General features: G+C 44.1%; 1 protein-coding gene across 10 annotated transcripts in view; it reads right to left on the minus strand.

Annotated features, from left to right (window-relative positions):
- Positions 1-14,005, minus strand: part of CLPB (ClpB family mitochondrial disaggregase) — a 148,296-nt gene that overhangs the window by 85,118 nt on the left and 49,173 nt on the right. For all 10 annotated transcript variants that reach the window (XR_012423471.1, XR_012423470.1, XR_012423469.1 and 7 more), the window contains one exon: positions 1,901-2,004. Coding sequence is in view for 6 of the 10 variants with exons in the window: in XM_005579000.5 (XP_005579057.1) it covers positions 1,901-2,004 (104 nt within the window). In the remaining 4 variants the exon portion in view is untranslated. The remainder of the gene's footprint in view (positions 1-1,900; positions 2,005-14,005) is intronic.

Raw genomic sequence — 14,005 nt, forward strand, 5'->3', positions numbered from 1 at the left:
TGGCAGAAGGTAAAAGGCACTTCTTACATGGCAGCGGCAGGAGAAAAATGAGGATGAAGCAAAAGGGGGAAACCCCTAACAAACCCATCAGATCTCAAGAGACTTATTCACTATCACAAGAATAGCATGGGAAAGACTGGCCCCCATGTTTCAATTACCTCCCACTAGGTCCCTCCCACAACACATGGGAATTCTGGGAGATACAATTCAAGCTGAGATGTGAATAGAGACACAGCCAAACCATATCAGCACCTAAACTGAAGACAGAGCTGAGCACTGCAATGCTGCGCCTGAATGAGAACAGGATAGCCCATAAGCTGAGTCCCCACATATCAGGCTGCAAATAGAGGGCAAGGGGGTACTCATGAAATTCTCTGTTTAAAACATAAACACAATTCCTCCAGCTCAGTGGGGAATCCAAGGACACAAAGATTGTGGCCTGCACATGAGGAGGAAAGAAAGGACATATGGGTAGATGAGAGTTCAAATAACCATACAAAAGGCCAAGATCCAGAGAACATTCAAAAGAGCAGCTGAGGGCAGGTTGCAACTATTGTCAAGGACAGGGAAGCCTTTGTGGAGGATCTAGCGTTAGCAATGGAGCCTTAAGAGAAGGACTAGGTTTAGAGAGGTGAAAGGGAAGGAAGAGGGTAACTTCACACTTTACCTGGGCAGCAATGCCTTAATGCTCTTGGATACTCCTCTCATGCCACTGATTTGAGAAACCTTCTCCCTGGGGCAGCAACAACACCGCTACTCTGAGTTACCACATACCATGTCAGTCTCGCGGCCTTATAGCTCTGAAGGCTGAGCACACTGCTCCCCTTGGCTGAACTTCCCCCTAGGTCAATGTTCTGGCTCTCGGGTAGTCAGAGAGGCTGTCTGTCCTCCTGGCATCACTGCTAACACTAAAGCAGCCACTGCTCAGCCACCCCATTGCTGGCAATCTCAGAGGGATCTCAGCCTCTGTGAATGGTCCAGGACAAGGGGAAAGCAGTGGGGACAGTCTGGATAAACAAAAGCTCAAATGTAAAATACTCATTTCTGACTGCAGCCAAAGCAACCAGCTTTTTTTTCAACCCCACTTTGGATGAAGTACTCACCAGACACAACATAGACTGACTTGCTGAGGTACCCTCTAACAGACACATGATCAAGCCCTAGTGCAAACTCAAACATCCACCTTGCACATTCAGTCTCCAAGACTCACCCCACAGCCTCTTCATTCTGAAGTTCAAACCACCACCAACACAACATCCCAGACATCCCAGAGAAGGCACTGATGATGACCTCATTTTATAAGGATAGACATCAAGGCACAGAGAAGGTCCACTATTTGTCCTAGATCATAGAGCAAGCTGAGGGGATAGTCCCAGAGGCAGGATTGCATTTTACGTTTACGAGGGAGGAAAAGCAGTATTCAGAATAGTATTATTTAGGGAATTCTGAGGCTGAGGAATCCAGTAAGGCTGTTGTCTAGTTCTGGGGCAGGAATGGGGCAAGGTAAGTCTGCAGGAAATAGGAGAGGAACAAATCCACATTCCACGCAGTTGCCTTAATTATTTTACTGAAAGGTGCTCCGTTGTCCACTCATCTGCAGCTCTACAGGCTGAAGCACTTTCAGGAAAACATCAGTTGAAATGTACTTCCTACCCCCAATTAGGTCATGAAATCAGGCCTCTATTTCTTTCCCCATGTAACTTTAAAGTGACATAAAGTTAGAGCCAAGGGACTGTGAAAAGCAGCTGTTCCGAGCCCTTTGAGTTCTTCATGAGTCCACAGAGGTAAAGAACATGCAGGCTTTCACTCTGAGTTGCTGGTAGAGCTGACACCACAGAGCAAGACTGCATGAAAGACACAAGAGGAGAGCTCTCAGAGAAGCAGGACAGCCCACACTTACCTTCCAAAGAATGGATTCCCTGTTCCTTGGCGGTCTTATAAACACTGCTGAAATCATCTCCAAGGTTTGGATCAGCCCCGGCAGCAAGCAGGACCTGGACCACACTAGAAGAAAGCACAAAGACAGAAGTGTCAAAAGCAAGAAAGGCCCAGGAGGTACAGACCCAGATCTGGAAGCATGTTTGGGGACTCATGTGAGTGATACAGTGGAAAAAAACCCATGAACTCTGGGAGTGTAAAAGACAAGGATAGGAAAGGCAGCGATAGGAAATCTTAGCTGGATGCAGTGAATAATGACTGTAATCCCAGCACTTTGGGAGGCCAAGACGGGAGTATTACTTGAGTCCAGGAGTTCAAGACCAGTTTGGGCAACACAGTGAAACTTCATTAAAAAAAAAAAAAAAAGGCAGCAGCCTCTGAAACTTACCAGCTGAGAAGCTTGGGACAAGTTACTTAACACCTTTCTAAGGCCCAGTTTCCACAATTATAAAATACAAACTGTTTATCCAACAATTACTTATCAAATGCCTACCATGTTCTAGTCCCTGTTCCAGCTGCTGAGGTCTGTGACCTCAAGGAGCTAGGGCCAGTCTGCTGAGAAAACCAATAATTAAGTATAAAGTTACAGCTCAAAGTGTGATAAAGGTTACTACAGGAGAAACGTGCAGCAGAACAAGAAACAGGATCAAGAAAACCCTTACGGCATCAGCAAGATGGCAGAACAGGACTCCCCAGCACTTGCTCCCCAGCAGAAACATCAATTTGAACAATTATCCACAGGCAAAAATACCTTCACAAGAGCTAAGTAAACCAAATGAGAGATTACAGCAGCTGGGCATAGCACAGGGGTAAAGAAAAGGTTACCTACAGAGGGTAGAAGACAGTTTCCCCTTACCCATATCACCCCTCCCCCAACTCCAGGCGGTACACATGGAGAGAGTTACACTCATGGGGGCAGGAGAGGGAAGTGAGGGCTGGACTTTGCCTTAGACCCTGAATCCAGGCCCACCCCAGTAAAACTCAGTGCCTGGAAGGCTCCCAAACTCCTGGTGGCTACCCTCAGACTAAGCCTCTAGCCTCCCTGGTGCCAGGACATACCCCACAGCCCCAGGCTCCAGATCTGCCTCCTAGCCAGACCGACCTTAGCAGCCCCAGACTCTGGCCCTAGTGCCAGGCCAGCCCCAGCAGTCATGGGCTCTGGGCCCACCCTAATACGAGCCCAGCCCCTACAGTCTCAGGCTTCAGGCCCGCCTTGCAGATTCAATCTCCAGGCCCATCCTAGAGCCAGGGTAGCCTTGGTGGCCCAGGGCTCTAGACTTCCCCCAGAACTGGCTGGGGCATGAATCCAGGCTTCAGGTCTGCCCTAGCACCAGGTCGGCCTGACAGCCTTAGTTATCAGGCCTATACCAGCAGACCCAGCCTCCAGGTCCGCCCCAGGCTCCAGCCCAGCTCACAGCCAAGTTAGTCCACACAGCCCAGAGCTTTAGGCCTGCCCTAGCACCAGGTCAGTACCCCTGGCCTCAGGCACTGGGCCAGCACCTGCAGACACAGGCTCTAGGCCTGCTCGGTTTCACACCAGTCCCTGTGGCCCCACATTTCAGGCCAGCTCTAGCAGCCCCCAGGCCCATCCCAGTAGACCCAGTACTGAGCTGGCTCCCACAAATCCAGACTCCAGGATAGCCCCCGTGGACCCAGGTCACAGGCTGGCCCTCATTGCCCTAGTACCCAGGCTAGCCCTCACAGACCTACACCCTCTGGGGCAGTACTGCATATCCAGGTTCTAGACCATCACCCACAGACCCAGGCTCTGTGCCTGCCCAGGAACAGGCCAGCCCAGGCTCCAGGCCAGTCCCATGCCACAGACTTCAGTGAAACCAAAGTCTAGGCCTGCTCCAGCAGATCTGAGGTCCAGACCCACTCCGATAGATGCCAGTAACAGCTTGGCCCCCATGGACTGAGACTCCAGGACCATCCCTATATACCCACATTCCAGGCCAGCCCTTGTGGACCCAGGGCCCTGGCCCAATCCCCATAAACTAAGGCTCCAGGTCTGCTCCAATACCAGACCAACCCCTGTGGACTCAGGCTCCAGGCCCATCAACTTGCACACAGGTGCCAGGTCAATCCCAATGACTAACCATTCCCTGCAGATTCAGGCTCAAGGCCTATCCCATCACAAGGTCAGTCCCTGTGTACTTAGGCTTCAGGCTGGCCCCCACAGATACAGGCTCTAGGCCCACCCCTGTGGTCCCAATCAACAGGTCCACTCCAATGGCACCAGGCTCCAAGCTCAACCCTAAGGACCCAGGCACCGGGTCAGCTCACCTGCTGACCTATGCACCAGGCCAGCCTGCCTGAGGACTCTAGCACCAAGCTCATTCATGAACCACACAAGACAGCCTGTCCCGAATCTCTGGACAGGCTGAATGATGAAGGGCTTTCCCAGGCAAAGCCAATCTGCAAAGACTGGAGTAAGTCCCTACTTTTTCACATGTTCAGATACCAAAGCATGGCCACAAGAATCAAGAACAATCAGGGAAACTTGATCCCACCCAAAGAACAAAATGAAGGACCAGTAACCAACCCTAAAGAAATGGATATTCATGACCTGCTTCACAAATAATTCAAAATAATTGTTTTAAGAAAGTTTAGCAAACATTAAGAAAATATAGAGAAACAATTTAACAAAATCAGGAAAACAATAAATATTCCAAACAAATTTAAGAGATTGAAATTATGTTTTTAAAAAACATCAAAAGAAATCCTGGAGCTGAAAAATATAATGAATCAAATGAAACTGCAATATAGAGCATCAACAGCAGAACTGAAAAGCAGAAGACGGAATATGTGAACTCAAAAATGAGCTATTTGAAAATAGGAAGACAAATGGCTTCCAATAAGATTCAGTCCAAATAAGACTACACCAAGACATATTATAATCAAACTATCAAAAATTAAAGACAAAGAAGGATTGTGAAAGCAGTGAGAGCAAAAAAGCAAGTAATATATAACGGACTTCCAATAAGGCTGACAGTGGATTTCACATTATAAATCTTATAGGCCAGGAGAGAACAGGATGATAAATTCAAAATGTTGAATGAAAAAAAACCCTGTCAACTAAGAAGACTATACCCAGCAAAACTATTCTTCAGAAATCAAGGAAAGATAAAGACTTTCCCAGAGAAATAAAAGCCAAGGGAGTTTATCACCACGAGACCTGTCTTATATTTCTTAGACAGGTCTGATGGTGATAAATTTACAAGAAATGCTAAAGAGAGTGCTTCATGTTGAAAGAAAAGGATGCTAATTAGCAACACAAAAACACGAAAGTATAAAACTCACTGGAAGCCTTAGAAACATGCTGAAATTGGCCGGGCACGGTGGCTCAAGCCTGTAATCCCAGCACTTTGGGAGGCCGAGACGGGCGGATCACAAGGTCAGGAGATCGAGACCATCCTGGCTAACCCGGTGAAACCCCGTCTCTACTAAAAAAAAAAATACAAAAAACTAGCCGGGCGAGGTGGCGGGCGCCTGTAGTCCCAGCTACTCGGGAGGCTGAGGCAGGAGAATGGCGTAAACCCGGGAGGCGGAGCTTGCAGTGAGCTGAAATCCGGCCACTGCACTCCAGCCTGGGCGACAGAGCAAGACTCCAACTCAAAAAAAAAAAAAAAAAAAAAAAAGAAACATGCTGAAACCCCATCTCCACCAAAAACAGACAAATACAAACATTAGCCAGGCATGGTGTTACATGCCAGTAGTCTCAGCTACTTGGGAGGCTGAGGTAGGAAAATCACTTGAGCTTGGGGGGCAGAGATTGTAGTGAGCTAAGATCAACCACTGCACTCCAGCCTGGGTGACAGAATGAGACTCTATCTCAAAACAAACAAACAAAACACCCGATAAACCTCACTGGTAATGGTAAGCACGTAGTCAAATTCAGAATACCATGATACTGTAAATGGTGGTAAGTAAATCACTTTTATCTTTAGTATTAAGGTCAAAATACAAAACTGCTAAAAATAATAATAGCTACAATAATTTGTTAAGGGATATATAATACAAAATATGTAAATTGTGACACTAAAAATACAGAATATGTTTGTGGCGGGTGTGGAATAAGTGTAAAGTAACCACAAAGCAAAGCCTAAAGTAGATTCATAAAAGGTAAAAAGTAAGGAATATAAGTATACTACTAAAGAAAATCACCTGGCCGGGCGCGGTGGCTCAAGCCTGTAATCCCAGCACTTTGGGAGGCCGAGACGGGCGGATCACGAGGTCAGGAGATCGAGACCATCCTGGCTAACACAGTGAAACCCCGTCTCTACTAAAAATACAAAAAAAACTTAGCCGGGCGAGGTGGTGGGCGCCTGTAGTCCCAGCTACTCAGGAGGCTGAGGCAGGAGAATGGCGTAAACCCGGGAGGCGGAGCTTGCAGTGAGCTGAGATCCGGCCACTGCACTCCAGCCTGGGTGACAGAGCGAGACTCCGTCTCAAAAAAAAAAAAAAAAAGAAAATCACCTAATAGGGGGCAGTTCCAAGACGGCTGAATAGGAAGAGCTCCAGCCTCCAGCTCCCAGCGTGAGTGACACAGAAGACGGGTGATTTCTACATTTCCAACTGAGGTACCAGATTCATCTCACTGGGGAGTGTCAGACAGTGGGTGCAGGACAGTGGGTGCAGCCCAACAAGCGAGAGCCCAAGGCACCGCCTCAACCAGGAAGCGCAAGGGAGAAGGGAATTCCCTTTCCTAGACAAGGGAAACCGTGACACACAACACCTGGAAAATCGGGTCACTCCCACCCTAATACTGTGCTTTACAAAGGGTCTTAGCAAACGGCACACCAGGAGATTATATCCTGCGCCTGGCTCGGAGGGTCCCATGCCCATGGAGCCTCCCTCATTGCTAGCACAGCAGTCTGAGATCTAACTGCAAGGCAGCAGCAAGGCTGGGGAGGGGGGCCTGCCATTGCTGAGGCTTAGGTAGGTAAATAAAGTCCCTGGGAAGCTCGAACTGGGTGGAGCCCACCGCAGCTCAAGGAGGCCTGCCTGCCTCTGTAGACTCCACCTCTGGGGACAGGGCATAGGCAAACAAAAGGCAGCAGAAACCTCTGCAGATGTAAATGTCTCTGTCTGACAGCTTTGAAGAGAGTAGTGGTTCTCCCAGCATGGAGTCTGAGATCTAAGAACAGACAGACTGCCTGCTCAAGTAGGTCCCTGATCCCCGATTAGCCTAACTGGGAGACATCCCCCACTAGGGGCAGACTGACACCTCACACCTCACACCTCACATGGCCAGGTACACCTCTGAGACAAAGCTATCAGAGGAACGATCAGACAGCAACATTAGCCGTTCAGCAATATTCACTTTTCTGCAGCCTCCGCTGCTGATGCCCAGGCAAACAGGGTCTGCACTGAACCTCAAGCAAACTCCAACAGACCTGCAGCGGAGGGTCCTGACTGTTAGAAGGAAAACTAACAAACAGAAAGGACATCCACACCAAAACCCCATCTGTATGTCACCATCATCAAAGACTAAAGGTAGATAAAACCACAAAGATGGGGAAAAAGCAGTGTAGAAAAGCTGGAAATTCTAAAAATCAGAGCGCCTCTCCCCTTCCAAAGGAACGCAGTTCCTCGCCAGCAACAGAACAAAGCTGCTTGGAGAATGACTTTGATGAGCTGAGAGAAGAAGGCTTCAGACAATCAAACTTCTCTGAGCTAAAGGAGGAAGTACGAACCCAGCACAAAGAAGCTAAAAACCTTGAAAAAAGATTTGACAAATGGCTAACTAGAATAACCAATGCAGGGAAGTCCTTAAAAGACCTGATAGAGATGAAAACCATGACACGAGAACTACGTGACAAATGCACAAGCTTCAGTAACCGACCTGATCAACTGGAAGAAAGGGTATCAGTAATTGAAGATCAAATGAATGAAATAAAGCGAGAAGAGAAGTTTAAAGAAAAAGGAGTAAAAAGAGGCCGGGCGCGGTGGCTCAAGCCTGTAATCCCAGCACTTTGGGAGGCCGAGACGGGCGGATCACGAGGTCAGGAGATCGAGACCATCCTGGCTAACACGGTGAAACCCCGTCTCTACTAAAAAATACAAAAAACTAGCCGGGCGAGGTGGCGGGCGCCTGTAGTCCCAGCTACTCTGAAGGCTGAGGCAGGAGAATGGTGGAAACCCGGGAGGCGGAGCTTGCAGTGAGCTGAGATCCGGCCACTGCACTCCAGCCTGGGCGACAGAGCAAGACTCCGTCTCAAACAAACAAACAAAAAAAAAAGTAAAAAGAAATGAACAAAGCCTCCAAGAAATATGGGACTATGTGAAAAGACTAAATCTACGTCTGATTGGTGTAGGTGAAAGTGACGGGAGAATGTAACCAAGTTGGAAAACACTCTGCAGAATATTATCCAGGAGAACTTCCCCAACCTAGCAAGGCAGGCCAACATTCAAATTCAGGAAATACAGAGAACGCCACAAAGATACTTCTCGAGAAGAGCAGCTCCAAGACACATAATTGTCAGATTCACCAAAGCTGAAATGAAGGAAAAAATGTTAAGGGCAGCCAGAGAGAAAGGTCGGGTTACCCACAAAGGGAAGCCCATCAGACTAACAGCGGATCTCTTGGCAGAAACTCTACAAGCCAGAAGAGAGTGGGGGCCAATATTCAACATTCTTAAAGAAAAGAATTTTCAACCGGAATTTCATATCCAGCCAAACTAAGTTTCACAAGTGAAGGAGAAATAAAATCCTTTACAGACAAGCAAATGCTGAGAGATTTTGTCACCACCAGGCCTGCCCTACGTGAGCTCCTGAAGGAAGCACTAAACATGGAAAGGAACAACCGGGACCAGCCACTGCAAAAACATGCCAAAATGTAAAGACCATCGAGGCTAGGAAGAAACTGCATCAACTAACGAGCAAAATAACCAGCTAACATCATAATGACAGGATCGAGTTCACACATAACAATATTAACCTTAAATGTAAACGGGCTAAATGCTCCAATTAAAAGACACAGACTGGCAAATTGGATAAAGAGTCAAGACCCATCAGTTTGCAGTATCCAGGAGACCCATCTCATGTGCAAAGACACACATAGGCTCAAAATAAAGGGATGGAGGAAGATCTACCAAGCAAATGGAAAACAAAAAAAATGCAGGGGTTGCAATCCTAGTCTCTGATAATACAGACTTTAAACCAACAAAGATCAAAAGAGACAAAGAAGGCCATTACATAATGGTAAAGGGATCAATTCAACAAGAAGAGCTAACTATCCTAAATATATATGCACCCAATACAGGAGCACCCAGATGCATAAAGCAATTCCTTAGAGACTTACAAAGAGACTTAGACTCCCAAACGATAATAATGGGAGACTTTAACACCCCCTGTCAACATTAGACAGATCATCGAGACAGAAAGTTAACAAGGATAACCAGGAATTGAACTCAATTCTGCACCAACTGGACCTAATAGACATCTACAGAACTCTCCACCCCAAATCAACAGAATATACACTCTTCTGAGCACCACATCACACTTATTCCAAAATTGACCACATAGTTGGAAGTAAAGCACTCCTCAGCAAATGTAAGAGAACAGAAATTATAACAAACTGTCTCTCAGACCACAGTGCAATCAAACTAGAACTCAGGATTAAGAAACTAAATCAAAACCACTCAACTACATGGAAACTGAACAACTTGCTTCTGAATGCCTACTGGGTACATAACGAAATGAAGGCAGAAATAAAGATGTTCTTTGAAACCAATGAGAACAAAGATACAACATACCAGAATCTCTGGGACACATTTAAAGCAGTGTGTAGAGGGAAATTTATAGCACTAAGTGCCCACAAGAGAAAGCAGGAAAGATCTAAAGTTGACATCCTAACATCACAATTAAAAGAACTAGAGAAGCAAGAGCAAACACATTCAAAAGCTAGCAGAAGGCAAGAAATAACTAAGATCAGAGCAGAACTGAAGGAGCTAGAGACACAAAAAATCCTTCAAAAAAAAAAAAATCAATGAATCCAGGAGCTGGTTTTTTGAATAGATCACCAAAATTGATAGACCACTAGCAAGACTAATAAAGAAGAGAAGAGAGAAGAATCAAATAGACGCAATAAAAAATGATAAAGGGGTATCACCATCGACCCCACAGAAATACAAACTACCATCAGAGAATACTATAAACACCTCTACGCAAATAAACTAGAAACCCTAGAAGAAATGAATAAATTCCTGGACACATACACTCTCCCAAGACTAAACCAGGAGAAGTTGAATCCCTGAATAGACCAGTAACAGGCTCTGAAATTGAGGCAATAATTAATAGCCTACCAACTAAAAAAGGTCCAGGACCAGACGAATTCACCAGAGGTACAAGGAGGAGTTGGTACCATTCCTTCTGAAACTATTCCAATCAATAGAAAAAGAGGGAATCCTCCCTAACTCATTTTATGAGGCCAACATCATCCTGATACCAAAGCCTGGCAGAGACACAACAAAAAAGGAGAAGTGGACCAATATCCCTGATGAACACTGATGCAAAAATCCTCAGTAAAATACTGGCAAACCGAATCCAGCAGCACATCAAAAAGCTTATCCACCATGATCAAGTGGGCTTCATCCCTGGGATGCAAGGCTGGTTCAATATACACAAAACAATAAATGTAATCCAGCATATAAACAGAACCAAAGACAAAAACCACATGATTATCTCAACAGATGGAGAAAAGACTTTTGACAAAATTCAACAGCCCTTCATACTAAAGACTTTCAATAAATTCGGTATTGATGGAACGTATCTCAAAATAGTAAGAGCTATTTATGACAAACCCACAGCCAGTATCACAATGAATGGGCAAAAACTGGAAGCATTCCCCTTGAAAACTGGCACAAGACAGGGATGCCCTCTCTCACCACTCCTATTCAACATAGTGTTGGAAGTTCTGGCCAGGGCAATCAGGCAAGAGAAAGAAATAAAAGGTATTCAGTTAGGAAAAGAGGAAGTCAAATTGTCCCTGTTTGCAGATGACATGATTGTATATTTAGAAAACCCCATCGTCTCAGCCCAAAATCCCCTTAAGCTGATAAGCAACTTCAGCAAAGTCTCAGGATACAAAATCAATGTGCAAAAATCACAAGCATTCTTATATACCAATAACAGACAAACAGAGAGCCAAATCATGAATGAACTCCCATTCACAATAGATTCAAAGAGAATACCTAGGAATCCAACTTACAAGGGATGTGAAGGACCTCTTCAAGGAGAACTACAAACCACTGCTCAATGAAATAAAAGAGAACACAAACAAATGGAAGAACATTCCATGTTCATGGATAGGAAGAATCAATATCGTGAAAATGGCCATACTGTCCAAGGTAATTTATAGATTCAATGCCATCCCCATCAAGCTACCAATGACTTTCTTCACGGAATTGGAAAAAACTACTTTAAAGCTCATATGGAACCAAAAAAGAGCCCACATTGCCAAGACAATCCTAAGCAAAAAGAACAAAGCTGGAAGCATTACACTATCTGACTTCAAACTATACTACAGTATAGTACATACAGTAACCAAAACAGCATGGTACTGGTACCAAAACAGAGATATAGGCCAATGGAACAGAACAGAGCCCTCAGAAATAGTACCACACATCTACAACCATCTGATCTTTGACAAACCTGACAAAAACAAGAAATGGGGAAAGGATTCCCTATTCAACAAATGGTGCTGGGAAAACTGGCTAGCCATAAGTAGAAAGCTGAAACTGGATCCCTTCCTTACACCTTATATAAAAATTAATTCAAGATGAATTAGAGACTTAAATATTAGATAAAAACCCTAGAAGAAAACCTAGGCAATACCATTCAGGACATAGGCATGGGCAAGGACTTCATGTCTAAAACACCAAAAGCAATGGCAACAAAAGCCAAAATTGACAAATGGGATCTAATTAAACTAAAGAGCTTCTGCACAGCAAAAGAAACTACCATCAGAGTGAACAGGCAACCTACAGAATGGGAGAATATTTTTGCAATCTACTCATCTGACAAAGGGCTAATATCCAGAACCTACAAAGAACTCAAACAAATTTACAAGAAAAAAATAAACAACCCCATCAAAAAGTGGGCAAGGGATATGAACAGACACTTCTCAAAAGAAGACATTTATGCAGCCAACAGACACACGAAAAAATGCTCACCATCACTAGCCATCAGAGAAATGCAAATCAAAACCACAATGAGATACCATCTCACACCAGTTAGAATGGTGATCATTAAAAAGTCAGGAAACAACAAGTGCTGGAGAGGATGTGGAGAAATAGGAACATTTTTATACTGTTGGTGGGACTGTAAACTTGTTCAACCATGGTGGAAGACAGTGTGGCAATTCCTCAAGGATCTAGAACTAGAAATACCATTTGACCCAGCCATCCCATTACTGGGTTATAATACCCAAAGGATTTATAATACCCAAAGGATTATAAATCATGCTGCTATAAAGACACATGCACATGTATGTTTACTGCAGCACTATTCACAATGGCAAAGACTTGGAGCCAACCCAAATGTCCATCAATGACAGACTGGATTAAGAAAATGTGGCACCTATACACCATGGAATACTATGCAGCCATAAAAAAGGATGAGTTCATGTCTTTTGTAGGGACATAGATGCAGCTGGAAACCATCATTCTCAGCAAACTATCGCAAGAACAGAAAACCAAGCACCGCATGTTCTCACTCATAGGTGGGAATTGAACAATGAGAACACTTGGACACAGGAAGGGGAACATCACACACCGGGGCCTGTTGTGGGGTGGGGGGATAGCATTAGGAGATATACTTAATGTAAATGACGAGTTAATGGGTGCAGCACACCAACATGGCACATGTATACATATGTAACAAACCTGCACGTTATGTACATATACCCTAGAACATAAAGTATAATAAAAAAAAAAGAAAGAAAATCACCTAATCACAAAGGAAGACAGCAAGAGAGGAAGAGAGGAACGATGGATCTATAAAACAACCAGAAAACAATAAAATGTCAGAAGTTAGTCCTCACTTATCAATAATTGCCTAAAGGCAATAATTGCCTAAAGACAATTAATCAATAATTGCCTAAAGACATTAAAATGTAAATGGATTAAAAAGAGGAAGACCCAACTGTATGGTATCTACAAGAGACTCACTTTACCTATAAGGACACACACAGATTGAACATGAAGGAATGGAAAAAAATATCGCATGCAAATGGGAACCAAAAGAGAGCAGAAGTACCGGGATTCATATGGAATAAAATAGACTTTAAGTCAAAACTGTATAAAGAGACAAAGAAGGTCATAATATAATAATAAAAGGGTCAATTAATCAAGAGACTATAACAATTGTAAATACATATGCACCTAACATCACAGTACCTAAATATATAAAGCAACTATTAATCAATGGGAAGGGAAAGACAGACTATACTACAGAAACAGCAGGGACTTCAATATCCTACTTTCAGCAATGGACAGGTCATCCAGAAAGAAAATAAATAAGGAAATGTCTGACTTAAACTATACCTTAGACTAAATGGATATAACAGACCTATACAGAACATTCCATCCGACAGCAGTACAACACACATTCTTCTCAAGCACATGGGAACATTAAAGGTCCCCCCTTACATGCATCTCCTTAGTCCAAATTCCAAGATTAACTACTATTTATAGATTGGTAAGTTTCCTTCCAAACCTTTGCAATTACAAAAATCACTCCAGTGGCTGTGTGAGAAGAGGGAGTATGACCAGAGGCAGGGGCTCCATATGTTAGCTTCCCTTCTTCTTCCTGCTATTTATGTAATATTCCCACTAATACATTGTTTTCCCTTCTAATAAAAAAAGGGCTCATGTTCACTATAAAAAAAAACAAACAGAAAATACAGATAATCAAAAGAAGAAAAGGTCTTAGAACCTATAACATCTTTCCAGTTTCTTCAATGGATATATACATAATTTTATTTATAAAAATGGGATCATGTACAAACTTTCTCTCTGAATGCACATAAATCCTTTCATGTATTATATGTCTATTCCATTGT

The sequence above is a fragment of the Macaca fascicularis genome, chromosome 14 (genome assembly GCF_037993035.2).
Source record: "Macaca fascicularis isolate 582-1 chromosome 14, T2T-MFA8v1.1".
Taxonomy (NCBI): Eukaryota; Metazoa; Chordata; class Mammalia; order Primates; family Cercopithecidae; genus Macaca; species Macaca fascicularis.